General features: G+C 45.7%; 1 protein-coding gene across 10 annotated transcripts in view; it reads left to right on the top strand.

Moving 5' to 3' along the window:
• Nucleotides 1-13493, top strand: part of TLN2 (talin 2) — a 424186-nt gene that overhangs the window by 316811 nt on the left and 93882 nt on the right. For all 10 annotated transcript variants that reach the window (XM_046008087.1, XM_046008086.1, XM_046008085.1 and 7 more), the window contains 5 exons: nucleotides 4669-4762; nucleotides 7019-7108; nucleotides 9345-9467; nucleotides 10850-10993; nucleotides 12707-12868. In XM_046008087.1, coding sequence (XP_045864043.1) covers nucleotides 4669-4762; nucleotides 7019-7108; nucleotides 9345-9467; nucleotides 10850-10993; nucleotides 12707-12868 — 613 coding nt within the window. The remainder of the gene's footprint in view (nucleotides 1-4668; nucleotides 4763-7018; nucleotides 7109-9344; nucleotides 9468-10849; nucleotides 10994-12706; nucleotides 12869-13493) is intronic.

Below are 13493 nucleotides of genomic sequence, written 5' to 3' on the forward strand. Positions count from 1 at the left end.
GGAAATGATTGTCTCAGGATGGAACTGTTGCCAGAAGATGCCGGCACATTCTCCTTGGCTTCTTGGCATGTCGGGAAGCTCTGCTCCTTGGGGTGGTTTCCCAGTGGAAGCTCAGGCCAGGTCAAGTGAGTCAGGCGAGCTGTTCCTTTGGAGGCAAACCTCTGCACAGCTGGGGTGCATTCATTCATTCACCAGATTTTTGCCACATGCCTGAAATGGGCTGGGCCCGGCACTGGGTGCTGGGCGGGTGCACATTGTGATAGGACAGGGCTGGCCCGTTGGAGTGAGGGCAAGGGACATGTGCACACACACACACACACACACACACACTCACCCACCCACACACACAACATGCTCCCCTCATTCCATCTGAATGCTGCAGCAGCCCTTCACGTGAGCACCCTTGGCGTTGAACAGCTGGGATCTGACTGCCGTTGTCCTGATCTTCAGTCCCACTGCCCTCCCTATTCCTGGGACAGCCCAGCCCTGCCTCTGTTTTATGTGGCTGTCACCAGAGGCCTCACAGATGCCATTGTGGGACCTAGACTTGGACCAGTGCAGGCCTGCCCTGCTCCTACATCCGCAGACTTAAATCCTTTGTTCTTGATGGTCTCCATGATTCTTCCTGCTTTGAAAAAAAAGACTGATCTCTGGAGAAGCAGCTGGGTATCCCCTTTCCCTCTGCTTTTCGTTCTGCATCGGAGCCCAGGTACATGAGGAGCCCAGTCCTTTGGTTTCTGATGCTTAGTAGGGACGAAGTCATTTTCGTTCAGTGCCCAGCTTGTTCCTGTGTAAGTAATGAGCTCTGACTCCCTTCTGAGGACTTCGGTAGAGCTGGAGACCCTTTCTCCACTATTCCTCAGCTTTTTCCCTGGCCAGCGGCTGGTCCAGTGCTCCCTGAACTTTGTCAAAGAAATGGAAAAACAGGTTGCATTGGAAGAAGGAGGGAACGTCCCACCTCTGGGCAACGCCCCTGTGCCACTGCTCACAGCACAGTCATGCTGACCAGAAGGACTCCCTGGCTGAGACTTCACGGCCCTGGCTCCCATTGCCATCATTGGGACCCAGCCAGTTTCTCTGCTGCTGCTTTTTTGTCCCCTGAGGCTTTCTTAGAACTTTGCAGGTGATTCCTCTTCCTGGGCTGCCCTTTGTTTTGAGGTTCCTGCCAGCCAGGCGTCCTCCTGTCTCCAGAGACAGTGAAAAAGGATGACCCAACAAGCAGTACTTTGACACTGTGACATAGAAAAATATAAACTAGGCCGTCTGTTAGTCTCTTCTAGAATATTCTCTTCCCTTTATCCAAACCAGGATCTCACTGACATCTCCGATTGTTGCAGTCCATATCGACCTCTCCCTTCTGTGCGGAACCCATGCCCTCTGTCTGTGCTCCTTGCAAGCCTAGAGTATATCTGGCCTAGTTGAATAAATTCAACTAGTTGAATAAATTCAAACTAGTTGAATAAATTCAGTCAGTATCTCTGAACACTAAACAATGTGTAGGTTAGAAAGCCTTTTGTTTTTTAAGATCCAAGGTTATAGGTTCCAACGTTTTCTAAAAAAAAACTTGAGAGTGGCTAGATATGCCTAGATAAAGAATGAAACACAAGGAAACACTACTTCTATACAGGGGGATTATGGTTGTTTAACTTTTTTGTATTTAAGAAAAAATAAACTTATGCAGCTTTAGTCATTTTTTTAAAAAGAGTGGAAAAATATTTTAAAACTGCTCTTCAGTCGTATTTGGATTCATAAGAACAGAGGGAAGATGCTGCTATTTTTGGCCCTCTCTTTGTGACAATGTAAGTTGGATAAATCATAATTTTTTGTTGGATTTATTGGAATGTTTTTATTTGAAAATAAAATCACTTTAAAAAATGCTATAACTGTAACTTTTGGCATGTCATCCTGTCATTTTTTTCTGAGCATATATATATGTTGAATTTTACAGCTGTGGGCTCCTACAGTTTATCTGGTTTTGTAGATTTTGTTAACAGTGAAGCATGAATATTCTTCTCTGTTAGGAATGCTATGCATTATGACTTTTAATAGGCACCCAGAATTCCATTGTAGGCTCTCCATTCAGTCAGTCAATCCTCTGTCATTCCATATTTGAGTTGCTTCTAATCCTTTATTTTACAACTAGTATAGTTTGAAGCATAAAAATACTATTTTTCATTGTCAAATCTACGTAAACCCCTTGCCTCTGGGCCACTTATTTTGTTATTGGCTATCCACTCCAGACTCTGAAATGAGTTATGAGGATAAATTATACCTAAATACTGCTCCCTAAATCACGGATCGGTATTACCCCAGTGACTCATTCAGACCTCAGTGCTGTGCTTTTTTTATGACTATCCTACCACAAACCACTAGTCTGTTGGGGTTTCTTACCCCAAGTTTTTTATTTGAAAAATTTTCACATCTAAAAAACAGATAAAAGACGAGGACAATAAGTAGTTACATATTCTCTGGAATATGTCAACCCAGTTGACAGTTGTTAATGGACAAATCTTTATATAAAAACAAGGTTTTGTGTTTTTTTTTATTTTTTTATTTATTTGACAGAGAGATCACAAGTAGGCAGAGAGGCAGGCAGAGAGAGTGAGAGGGAAGCAGGCTCCCTGCTGAGCAGAGAGCCCGATGCGGGACTCGATCCCAGGACCCTGAGATCATGACCCGAGCCAAAGGCAGCGGCTTAAACCACTGAGCCACCCAGGAGCCCCTGTTGTTTTTTTTTAAATGCAGATAAACAGGAAACAGTGAAAGAAATAAGCTAAAGGGAACGCTTGTGTGATACGTGGAAACACCCTCCACGTGATCGTGTCATCACTGTTAAGGGCGTTCTACACGCTTCGTTCCGCTCACGCCTGCCAGCCCGTCCACTTGGGGGTGTGTCTGGAAGCCTACCACCCAGAACATGGCTCTGGACTCTGAGGGACCCATCTGGAGAACATGTCAGAGAGCACACCCTCCAAGATGCCCAGAGTTAGAGACTGTCCTGCTCTTTCGGTTTTTACTGTTTTGCTTCCCACCACAGAGAACCCAGTGCTCCTGTATGAAACCTTCGTTAAGCACTCCCCCCCCCCCAAACAAATGAGTCGCTAGAGTCAATCTTGCAAAAGCTATTTTGGGATTCTTTCTTGAGTTCAGGGGTGTTTTTTCTTCTTCCCATCCGCCCTAGCTAAATTTAAAATTCAAAGCAGTATCTCCTCATCAAATAATTAAGCTGATTGCCTTTGTACATTGGCAACATCATTTTCCATCTAATTTGATATTCTGTGGGAAGCTGCAAAGCCAGTTTAATAAAATGAGATGTCTCTTATATTAGGCAGTGCTAATGATTAACAGCAAGTGTGCTCTAGTTTGTTTTTGTTTGTTTTTTTTTAAGTTGAGAGTTAGCTGCTGTGGTTAGTAACTATGAATAGAATTTAGGACCCTGCCAGAGTGTAGATGGGTCATGACCATTCAGAAAAATGGCTGTGGGTCTGGCTTTGGAGGCAGGTAGTCATGGCTTCGAGTGTTGTTTTTGCTACTTAGGTGAGCATCCCTTTAGGGAATTCTCTCCTATCTCTCCTTCTTTCATTGCTAAAACCATGGGTATTCAATTTTAAGATTTAATATGAACGTGGTATTGGCAAAGGATTAGACACATAGGTCAGTGGAACGGAGTCCAGAAGTAGAACCCCATAAATATGGCCCAGGGATTGTCAACAAAGTTACAAAAGCAGTGCAGCATCGAAAGAATGACCTTTTAAATGGAAGGTGCTAGAATGATCGGATTTACCACAAAAGCCACCCCCATGCCCCACGCGAAAAGAACCTGGACCCATATTTCACACCTTATAAAAAAACTAACTCAGAACGGGCCATGACTTTCTAAATGAACCATGGCCTGACCTAAGCAAGAGTTAAAGCAGAGGCTGCTCCGGAGAGGTGGAATCCGTGCCAGTAGAGAAAAAACGCTGAGCTGCTTCTCAGGTGCTAAGAAGAATAGAAACACGTGTAAAATCTTGAGTCTCTAATTCCTATTAATGTTAAAGAAAAGAGCTGTTTTAAAGAATAATTTGGAGATAACTTCTAGGAACCAGCGAATCATGTAGGATTTCATGGAAAACCGAGATTTTAAAATCATGAACGCAGTTTACTGGTTGTATGCCTGCTATCTTTTGTGTTGTTGTTTTTTGTTTTGGTTTGGTTTTTGGTTTTTGGGGGGTTTTTGGCCTGCTATGTTTTAAAATATAGAAAACATTCCCAGCTATACAAAGGCTATCAAAATAGCCTCAGATCATCTTATCTCTTATGGGCTGCTAAGGAAGAATATTTAAAAACAGTGTTAATACGATCTCTTTGCTATTTGCAACTTTGCTGTGAATTCTCTCCTATGAATATATTAAAAGATAGTTCTACTTTCCTAAAAGAACCATTAGGACACTTTAAAGGGAAATCAGATGAGTAATTGCAGGCAGCTTGGGGACACACATTCTGTCTTCGCTGGTTATGGTTTATTTTGGGTTATTCAGAGCCTTGGCGAAGAGCTCTCACCGGGACCCCAACCTTTATACTGAATTCCATGTATTTCTGGTGAACCTACAAAACTTGTTGGAGAAATTACTGTTGATCTTTACAAACTAAAACAAAGCAAAAACCCTTCGTCCATTTCTGTTTCAGAGCTGTGACCGAGAGCATCAATCAGCTGATCACTCTGTGCACCCAGCAAGCTCCAGGCCAGAAGGAATGTGATAATGCCCTGCGGGAGCTCGAGGTAAGCCGGGAGAGAAGCTGCTAGGGATTTACCACGGTGTGACTCTCTGTCCTTTCCAGAAAAGATCAATTTCTTCTCCTCTGTTCTTGCCTCATGACCTTCCTGAAAGACTACAGAGGCCGAGGTTTCAATCCCAAATGGGAAGGAATTAAATAAAAATTAGATTTTGTGGCATTATCATCTCTGCTTCCCCTTTTTTCCACTAGGATGAGAGTTACTTTGTTTAAAGGACTCGATTTCAAATAGGGAAGTGGCCTGGGCATAGGCTGAAGATGAGCCATTTCTACCTAAAAAGTGTTGGAGTCATTATGTGGGCACAGTTGGGAGAAGCCGAGGTAGATGTTGTTGTTGAGTAAAAATGATTTTTGTTTGTTTCCTAAGAAGAATAGGCTTTTGTGGTAAGTCTGATTTTTGTTTGTTTTTGAGTAAAAATGATTTTCCCGTACTTTAAAAAAATTTTTTATATATTTCTTATTTTTTTATAAACATATAATGTATTTTTATCCCCAGGGGTACAGGTCTGTGAATCGCCAGGTTTACACACTTCACAGCACTCACCATAGCACATACCCTCCCCAATGTCCATAACCCCCCTCCCCCTCTCCCAATCCCCCCTCCGCCCAGCAACCCTCAGTTTGTTTGTGAAATGAAGAGTTCCTTATGGTTTATCTCCCTCCCAATCCCGTCTCGTTTTATTTTAGTCACTGTAGGGGGCACGTGAGTGGAAACACCAGGAATAACACTTAACCACACAGTCAAGGCAACTGGGAGACCCCTAGTGGCCCAGAACACAGTGTAGGTGCTTCACAATTTATATTCATACTTGGGGTTTATTTATAATGGAAAATTCATCTACACCCCTAGGATGTACACGGGTAAACAGAAAACCAGTGCGCCCACTTGTACGTAGAGCAGTCCTAACCAGTGCGGGTTATGTTGAAATGGCCAACTAGATCTCTCAGTGGATATGGGTTGGTTGAACCCAGTGTACCTTTAGTTTTCTGGATGATGAGCACAGGAATACCCTCCAGGCCAGAGGGGGTCTGATCGCAGCTTCTGAAGGGTTTGATTAAGGCCCAGTCTGCCGGTGGCATTTGGCCGGTGAGCACAGCTGGAGGTGAGAAGAGGCTTGTGACCTGAGGACTAAAGCATCCCGAAAACAGTGGAGCCTGTTTCCTCTGTTGGGTTAATTACCATCCTATCCCAGTCTGCTTCACGTTCGCAGATACAGTATGTGGGCTTTTGGTCTAAATCAGATCGGCCCAGATACAAACACTCTGTCCTTTGACAGTATGCTTGGTTGCCAAAATTATGACTCTCTCAGGACTGCTGTTACCAAAACAATTTTGATTGTGTGAAGAGTAGGGGGACGTTCTTCAATGAAATGAACTCCTTCATGCTGCCCTCTTTCCTGGGATCTCAGTAACTCAGCACTTCCCACCATGACCCCCCTCCCGCCCCCAATCCTTGGACACTCCAATGGATGTGTCTTTTTTGTTGGCTGTGCCCCCAAAGGCTGTTGGGTCCAAATGTACATTCTCAACCACGGGGAAGGAGGTTGGATGGCTCTATCCCAGACTTGGCTCCCCTGGAAAATTCCCTCATACGTGACTGTCAGAGATTATTACAGCATGCGAAGTAGAGGTGATTTCCAGTGGACTGGAGACAAAGGGAGAAAGCCCTGTGCCCTGCTCCTTGATGGATTCCTACATGGGAGTGAATATTTTCTATACTTTTTGAACTAAAAACAAATGAACCATCCAGGTAGGAAGTTTTGGGGAGTGACCTTCTCTCATGCCTATGTGATAAAAGGCTCCAGAATTGAAATCCGAAGCTTCTCCTCATCAGGTAGAAATGAGTTAATGCGTCCCTGAAATGTCAGCTCCTTTGAGTTACTAAAAACTCGTGCTAATGAACCATTGCCTTGAATTCGCTTATAGATTTTTCTTAAGAAAAAAAAAAAATCTCTCTCTTTTGTGGATACCATGTTTCTCCTTCATATCTGTGAACAGGACTCTCCTCTCCATCCAAGCTAACCTGAGACATCCTCTTCCCTACCATCAGTGTTGTGTTGCTAGCAAGAAATCTGAAGTCACATGTAAAACCACCTAAATTCCTCTCAAGAATGTGAATAAATGAGCGATCATGCCCAGAATTCTATATGCAGAGGGGAAATCGACAGCTGATATTTTACATGGAAATTTCTCTTGTTCTGTAACACTTGCTTGCTTTTTAAGTTGTGTTTTCCTTCTGTAGACAGTCAAGGGGATGTTGGACAATCCTAACGAACCCGTGAGTGACCTCTCTTACTTTGACTGCATTGAGAGTGTGATGGAAAACTCCAAGGTAAGCCTGTCTGTGCTGGTAATGCTCCTCCTCATTGTGGGCTACAGTCTAAGCATGTTCTTTGTCAACCTGCCTGTGGCCTCTCTGTGTGGTTGCATATATTACAAAGCTTGATGGTGGAGCCCTTTGCACAGGTGCTCCTCAAACATCAGAATCACTTAGGGGTCTTGTGAAACGCTGATGGCTGGACCTTACCCCTGAGTTTCTGATTCAGTAGATCAGAGGTGGGGCTGAGATTGTACATTTCTAACAGGTCCCCAGGTTCCTGCTGATGCAGTCCAGAAGGAACACTTTGAGATACAGTGCTTATACTGCATCGTAGATGGGTCTCACTGTGAATCAAATCTTGGGTTTCTTTTACTTAGGACTGAATTGCAAGGGAAAGCCTGTCAGTGACCTTGGCTTTCAGGAAACCCGCCCCCCCGCCTTGTGTGTTCTTCCGACCATCCCTTTATGACATCATTCTCAAGGGAATTGAAAAATGGGACGTTCTTTTGGGAGGTTGGAGGAGTAGGAAAATCCATGTTGCAGTGGTTTCTGTCTCCACCCCCTTCCACATCTTAACCTAACTCAGTGACATCTTATTTCTTCTTATTTACTTTAATGTGGGTAGCAGTTGGGGGTGGGGAAGCTAAAAAGATTTCTTTAGTGGAGCAGTAATGATTTTTTTTTTTTAAGTGGAGAAGCACGAACCTACGATGGCAATATCAAAGTTGTTGAAGTTGCTTCCAAACTGAATTAGAATGAAATATAAGGGAGATGAGCAGATAAGGAGCAGTCGCCAGTTACCAAGTCTGTCCTTGGAGCACAAGTCCGTGTTTGTCCGCATCACTCTGACGTCAGCTTTGGGGACACAACTGTGTCCATGATGTCAGGACAGGTGTGCCTTGCACTGGGCTAAGACTAAAATTTCCTCTGTCCAGCACCGTTGGTGGAACTCTGGATTCCCTAAGGGAAGGGTGCATGAGTCTTGGACACTCAGATCCACAGAAACTCTTCCTTCTTAAAGAAGGAGGCAGAGTGATAGAAAGGACAGTACTGTGTGTAGAGATACCTTCTAACTTCTCTGGTTTGCAAGTCTTCATGTGGTCTGGCCTGTGCTGTATATCTAAGCAATTTTAGGGAATTTTTCCCCCATCCAAGATGGTATATTGATGAAAAATTCTGTATTGGCAATGCCATAGTCTTTCTAAAGGGCTGTGTTCAGCATCTTCCATTCCATCCTCAGTGACCCTGGGAAGTAGGACCAGGACCTGCCCTTTTAGGGCATGGTGAGGCTCATAGAAGACAGAACACAGCTATGGGGCAGGTGTCCTGGCCCTGCCCATGTGACCATCTCTGTGACCTTGTGTAGAGTTCTCAACCTCTTTGGGTTGGGATCTAAATATTAAAGTCCCTTTGGCTGTTATTTTAAAGACATCTGGAGAAAAATTTCAGTGATGTTTTCTGAGAAAACATCGGTGATTTTCAAAATATGGGGAAAGGCTTACAAAATTCGGGAAATAGTGTTCAGATCACCTATCTATCTATCTATCTATCTATCTATCTATATATATATACACACAAACTTTTTAACAAAGATATATTTACATTTTATTGTCAATAAGTAAATGAATAATATCAGCAAGGCTGTGTCTTCTGGGGTGTGACTGTCTGTAGTTCACTGTATGTATCTGATTTTTATATTCTGGGAATTGACAGGTCTCACTTGAAACCGTTCACCTGTGGGATGCCCTTTATAGGTTTTACTTTATTGGTCTGCATAGATGAACTGTACCTCTTTGAGATCTGGATAACCTTTTTCTTTTTTGAAGAAAAGGAGATCAAGCAGGGCAGCGCAGGGAGGTGGGGGCTAAAGTGGGTGGGGCAGACAGAGAGAGGGAGAAAATTCCAAGCAGACTCCATGCTGGGGGTGGGGGGTGCCCGATGCAGGGCTGGATCTCCCCACCCCGAGATCATGACCTGAGCCGAAATCAAGAGTCAGATGCTTAACCAACTGAGCCACCGAGGCATCTCAAGATATAGATAACTTTTCAATGAAAGGCTCATCGTTTCATTATTCATTTCTCTCTATGGAATAGAAATGATAAAGTTCCCTTAAATCTCCTCTTAATGCAAATAAAGAAAAATAATGGCAAATAGTGTAAGTTAAGTGGCCTTGAATGTTGAAGTTGGAAGTGTAGTGCCCTTTGAAGAAATCCTGGTTCATGAATGTCACTGGTTCATGGTTTTGCAGGTCCTGGGCGAGTCGATGGCAGGGATCTCACAGAACGCCAAGACCGGGGACCTCCCTGCCTTTGGGGAGTGTGTGGGGATTGCATCCAAGGCCCTCTGTGGGCTGACAGAGGCTGCAGCCCAGGTAAGGGACTGGCGCCCAGGCCCCCTAATGCAGGCCTTCCAGCCTTAAGGTCTGGGTCCTGTGCCTCTGTCCTATGCTCCAGTGAGGATACCCGGAGAATCCATCCCTGCGGGATGCATGCGGTAACTCCACCGGCAGCCCCTTCCCCAACCACTGTCATAGAAACCATGGTAAAGGTTTCTGTGTTGCCTGGGGCGTTTCAGCATAGCACCAGCCAGTAACCCTCCAGGAGCAGAGCAGCCTGGTGAGCGTAGTGAGACACTGAATGCTGCAAGGCCCAGCTCTAAGTGTTCAGAGGCAAGATTGGGATGGGGTTTTTTATGCTTTGTTTTGTTTTTTGTTTTTTTTTTTTTTTTAAGACCACTTTTAGGGAGGAGTTGTTTTCAGGGGGAAAAAATGAATATTACATAATTGACATTCTTCCTAAGGCTTTAAAACTGCAAAAATCTTAGTCATGCTCTTTTTAGGATCAGAGGGAGAAAAAATTGGAAACCATCCTGCAGAGACATGATTAGGCATGTTCCTTGCTTTGCTTCTATTGTCCTGTGCATCTGTAGTAATTATTGGGCTCATGGAACTGATAATTCAAAAATTATCAGCATTTACCTTGAAGGATTTATCATTTGACAGTTACCTTGAGGCTGGAAAATTTTAATGAGCTGAAGGGAAACATCCCTAGTTTGGGGGATGAAATTATCCTTATCTTTTCCCTCAAATCTCATGGGAAATGACTTAAGATTAAAATTCCCCTTCACAATTTCATTTTCTCCCTATGATTTGACTATCCAGATGGTTAAAAGAGAAGACCTTCTCTTAGAACCTCTTGTCCTCTTAGAGACCAAATAGTGCTGAAGTTGTTTTGTTTTGTTTTGTTTTCCTGAGCCATCTTACTCCTTCTCCTTACTCCTGGATATTCTGGCCTGAATAATAAGGATGTGGTTGGCTATGAAATGAGAAACTTCTATGCATAGCAGGCTCCAGGGTTGACCGACCCACCCGCTCCATGCCTTTGGTCACCACCTCCTTTTTTCTGCCTCTCCCATCTGCCAGCCTAAGAGTCAGCCTCACACTGAGACTGGATACCTTCATGGTTCTAAGAAGGCTGTCAGAGCACACAGGGCTGCATCCATCCTTGTTCAGGCCCACGGGAAAGCTTCTTGAGGCTTTCTTCAGAACAGGGAGATTTTGTTCCCAGAAGCCTGCGAGAGACTCTGCCACAATCCGCCTGTCTGTCTTTAAATCCTTACCGGTGAGACAACCCTGACCAACCTACACCAGGGAGCTGCTGAGAATACGGCCTGCACACTGCTGGGCCGTCATTCCCAACAGGCTCACCTGGGAGCACGGAGAGTCTGAACTGCGCTTTCCTCTTCCCTTTCCAGGCTGCATACCTGGTGGGCATCTCCGATCCAAATAGCCAGGCGGGCCACCAGGGCCTCGTGGACCCCATCCAGTTTGCCAGGGCTAACCAGGCTATCCAGATGGCCTGCCAGAACCTGGTGGACCCCGGCAGCAGCCCGTCACAGGTAACCACGGGGCGAGGGTGTGAAGTCTGTGAGTGCTTCAACTCCCATAGGGGGGTTGTGGGAGACTATGAGGAATTAGGGAAGAATACCATTCTTCCAAGTCTTGCAAAGCCAGCTAAATGCAGCCCTATGGATAACAGCTTGACGGGGGATATTGCAAAATGTGGTGAGTGTGGCAATGTGTCAGTGCTTTGAAATGAGGTGCTGGTGGGCAGTAGGATGAAGTCATCGCTGGGAGATTCACCAGGAGTCTCATGATTTCATTCGGGTCAGAGGACGTAGGTGGAGGGCTTGTACTGTTCTCAGCACTAAGGGCCAACACAAGTTAGACCTGATCCCCTCTATGCCCTGGCTCTTCCTCCATTGGATAAAGCTTGGAAGATGGGGTGGTTGGTCTATGATGACAGCACCTGAGATGCACAGAGAAACATGTGATGAGCTCTGTACAGGGCTGTCAAGGTTCACTGCACAGAGATAGAGGCCCCGAGCTAGGCCTCAGAGTCTGGGCAGAATCCAAAGTGCCGAAAAGACCCGCAGAGGCATTCCAGGACTGGACGGTGTGTGCGACACTCCATTTCTGAGTGGCATGACTTCCCAGTGACTCACTCAAGCAGCGTGTACTAAAAGGAACAGGAACCGGCCCATAGGGCTACCAGAGGCAGCCTGTGAGTGCCACACCCACCGTGAACCCCGAGCCCGACATTCTTCCAGCAGGAGGAGGACCCAAGTTAAGGAGGCAACACAGGGACTATCAGACCTACCCAGGAGCCCGAGAACAGGCATGGAAGACGTCAGGGGACCTGACGTTCCTGCCGGTCCAGTTAAGGGCAAGGGGGTGTTACCAGCCTCAGCAAAGTGGATTGGGGGAATTCAAGAGAGTGGTTGGGGTGGGGGTAGGCCCCGGAGATGCCTGACCCAGACCCCCGACTCGGGCGCCCAGTCCCCCTATGGATGAGCAAGGAGCTGTTGCAGCTGTCTCTTTTCCTCAGGAAAAGGAGCTGTCTCTTTTCCTCATCTGTGGACTCCAGGGTGGTGGCCACGAGCTGCATGTGGCCACTGAGCACTTAAAATGTAGCGAGTCCAAACTGTGATGGGCTCCAGGTGTAAAATACACCCTGGAGTTTGAAGACTTGGTATGATTAGAAAAGAAAGTAATTCAGTATTCTGAAGCTGATTACCTGGTAGAATAAAATATTCTATATTTTAGAATATAGAATATAGAATATAGAATATTTATAGAATATTTATAGAATAATATATTTATAAAATAAAATATTTTCAGTATATCAAGTTAAATAATCTTAAGTTACTTAAATTTATTTCCCTTGTTTCTCTACTTACTTTAGTGTGGCTACCAGCAAGTCTAAAATTTCACATGTCATTCACACCGTCCTTCGGTCAGGCAGTGCTGGCCTAGACCCTGGGGCGAATGCCTCCCGGTGGGGGTCCTGAAGCAGGGCCGCTGCCTCTCCCGTCAGGCTCTCTGGAGCCCAGCCCCGTCCTGCGACTCCAGCAGCACCTCCTTTCCTTCTGTTTATTCTCTCTTGCTGAGCCATCCTGCCCCCTGCTTTCCTGGGGTGGCTTTGGGATAGCAGAGCTAGATACACATGGCCTGATCACACGGGCCCTGGATAGCTGAGCTGAAGAGGAGTCCTCTGACCTGGACCCTGCTGCACTGAGCATGCGTGCCCCAACTCACTCCATGCCTTGTAGGTTCTGTCGGCGGCCACGATCGTCGCCAAACACACCTCGGCCCTCTGCAACGCCTGCCGCATCGCGTCGTCCAAGACAGCCAACCCAGTGGCCAAGAGGCACTTTGTCCAGTCAGCCAAGGAGGTCGCCAACAGCACTGCCAACCTGGTGAAGACCATCAAGGTAGGTCACGGAACCGAGGTCTTCGTGATCCTGCGTCCCCTGTGGCACAGGGGAAAGAAGGGTGTAGGATTTAAGCTCTGCTCTCCCAAGACTTGTGTCTCCTGAAGCCTGACTCCTGATTGAAGTCGGTGAGAAGGAGTCCTTTTCTGATGGAGATAATTATCATGAAAATCCAACAGCCTTGGTCTCCACTAACCCTCTTAGCTGGCGCAGGGGATGGATGGTGGTTGCCAAATTCTATACATGAGAAGCTGAGGGGCAGAAATGTGTAAGAGGTTGGCTGTGAGACATCTGTTGGCACAGTGTTTAGAGACAGACAGACTATGTTTACTAGACGGTCCGCTGCCGTGGGGTGGAGTGGAGCACCCTTGCTCTAGGGAATTGCTGGTAGGGGGTCTGCCATTGTCGGTAGATAGAGCTGGACCTAGAGAGAAGGGGGGTGGGGTGGGGAGGGAATGGGAAATTGTGGAGAAATCACCTTAAAAAATCCATTTCATCTGCCCTATGATTTCTGTTTCTGCTTATAGCTGTTTGAATATTTGAAAGGGAGCATGTGTTTTTTTCAAAGAAAGCACTCCATGTTTAGACCATATTCTAGGCCATGGGCTAATTGAGGGAGGAACGG

The sequence above is a fragment of the Meles meles genome, chromosome 6 (assembly GCF_922984935.1).
Source record: "Meles meles chromosome 6, mMelMel3.1 paternal haplotype, whole genome shotgun sequence".
Taxonomy (NCBI): domain Eukaryota; kingdom Metazoa; phylum Chordata; class Mammalia; order Carnivora; family Mustelidae; genus Meles; species Meles meles.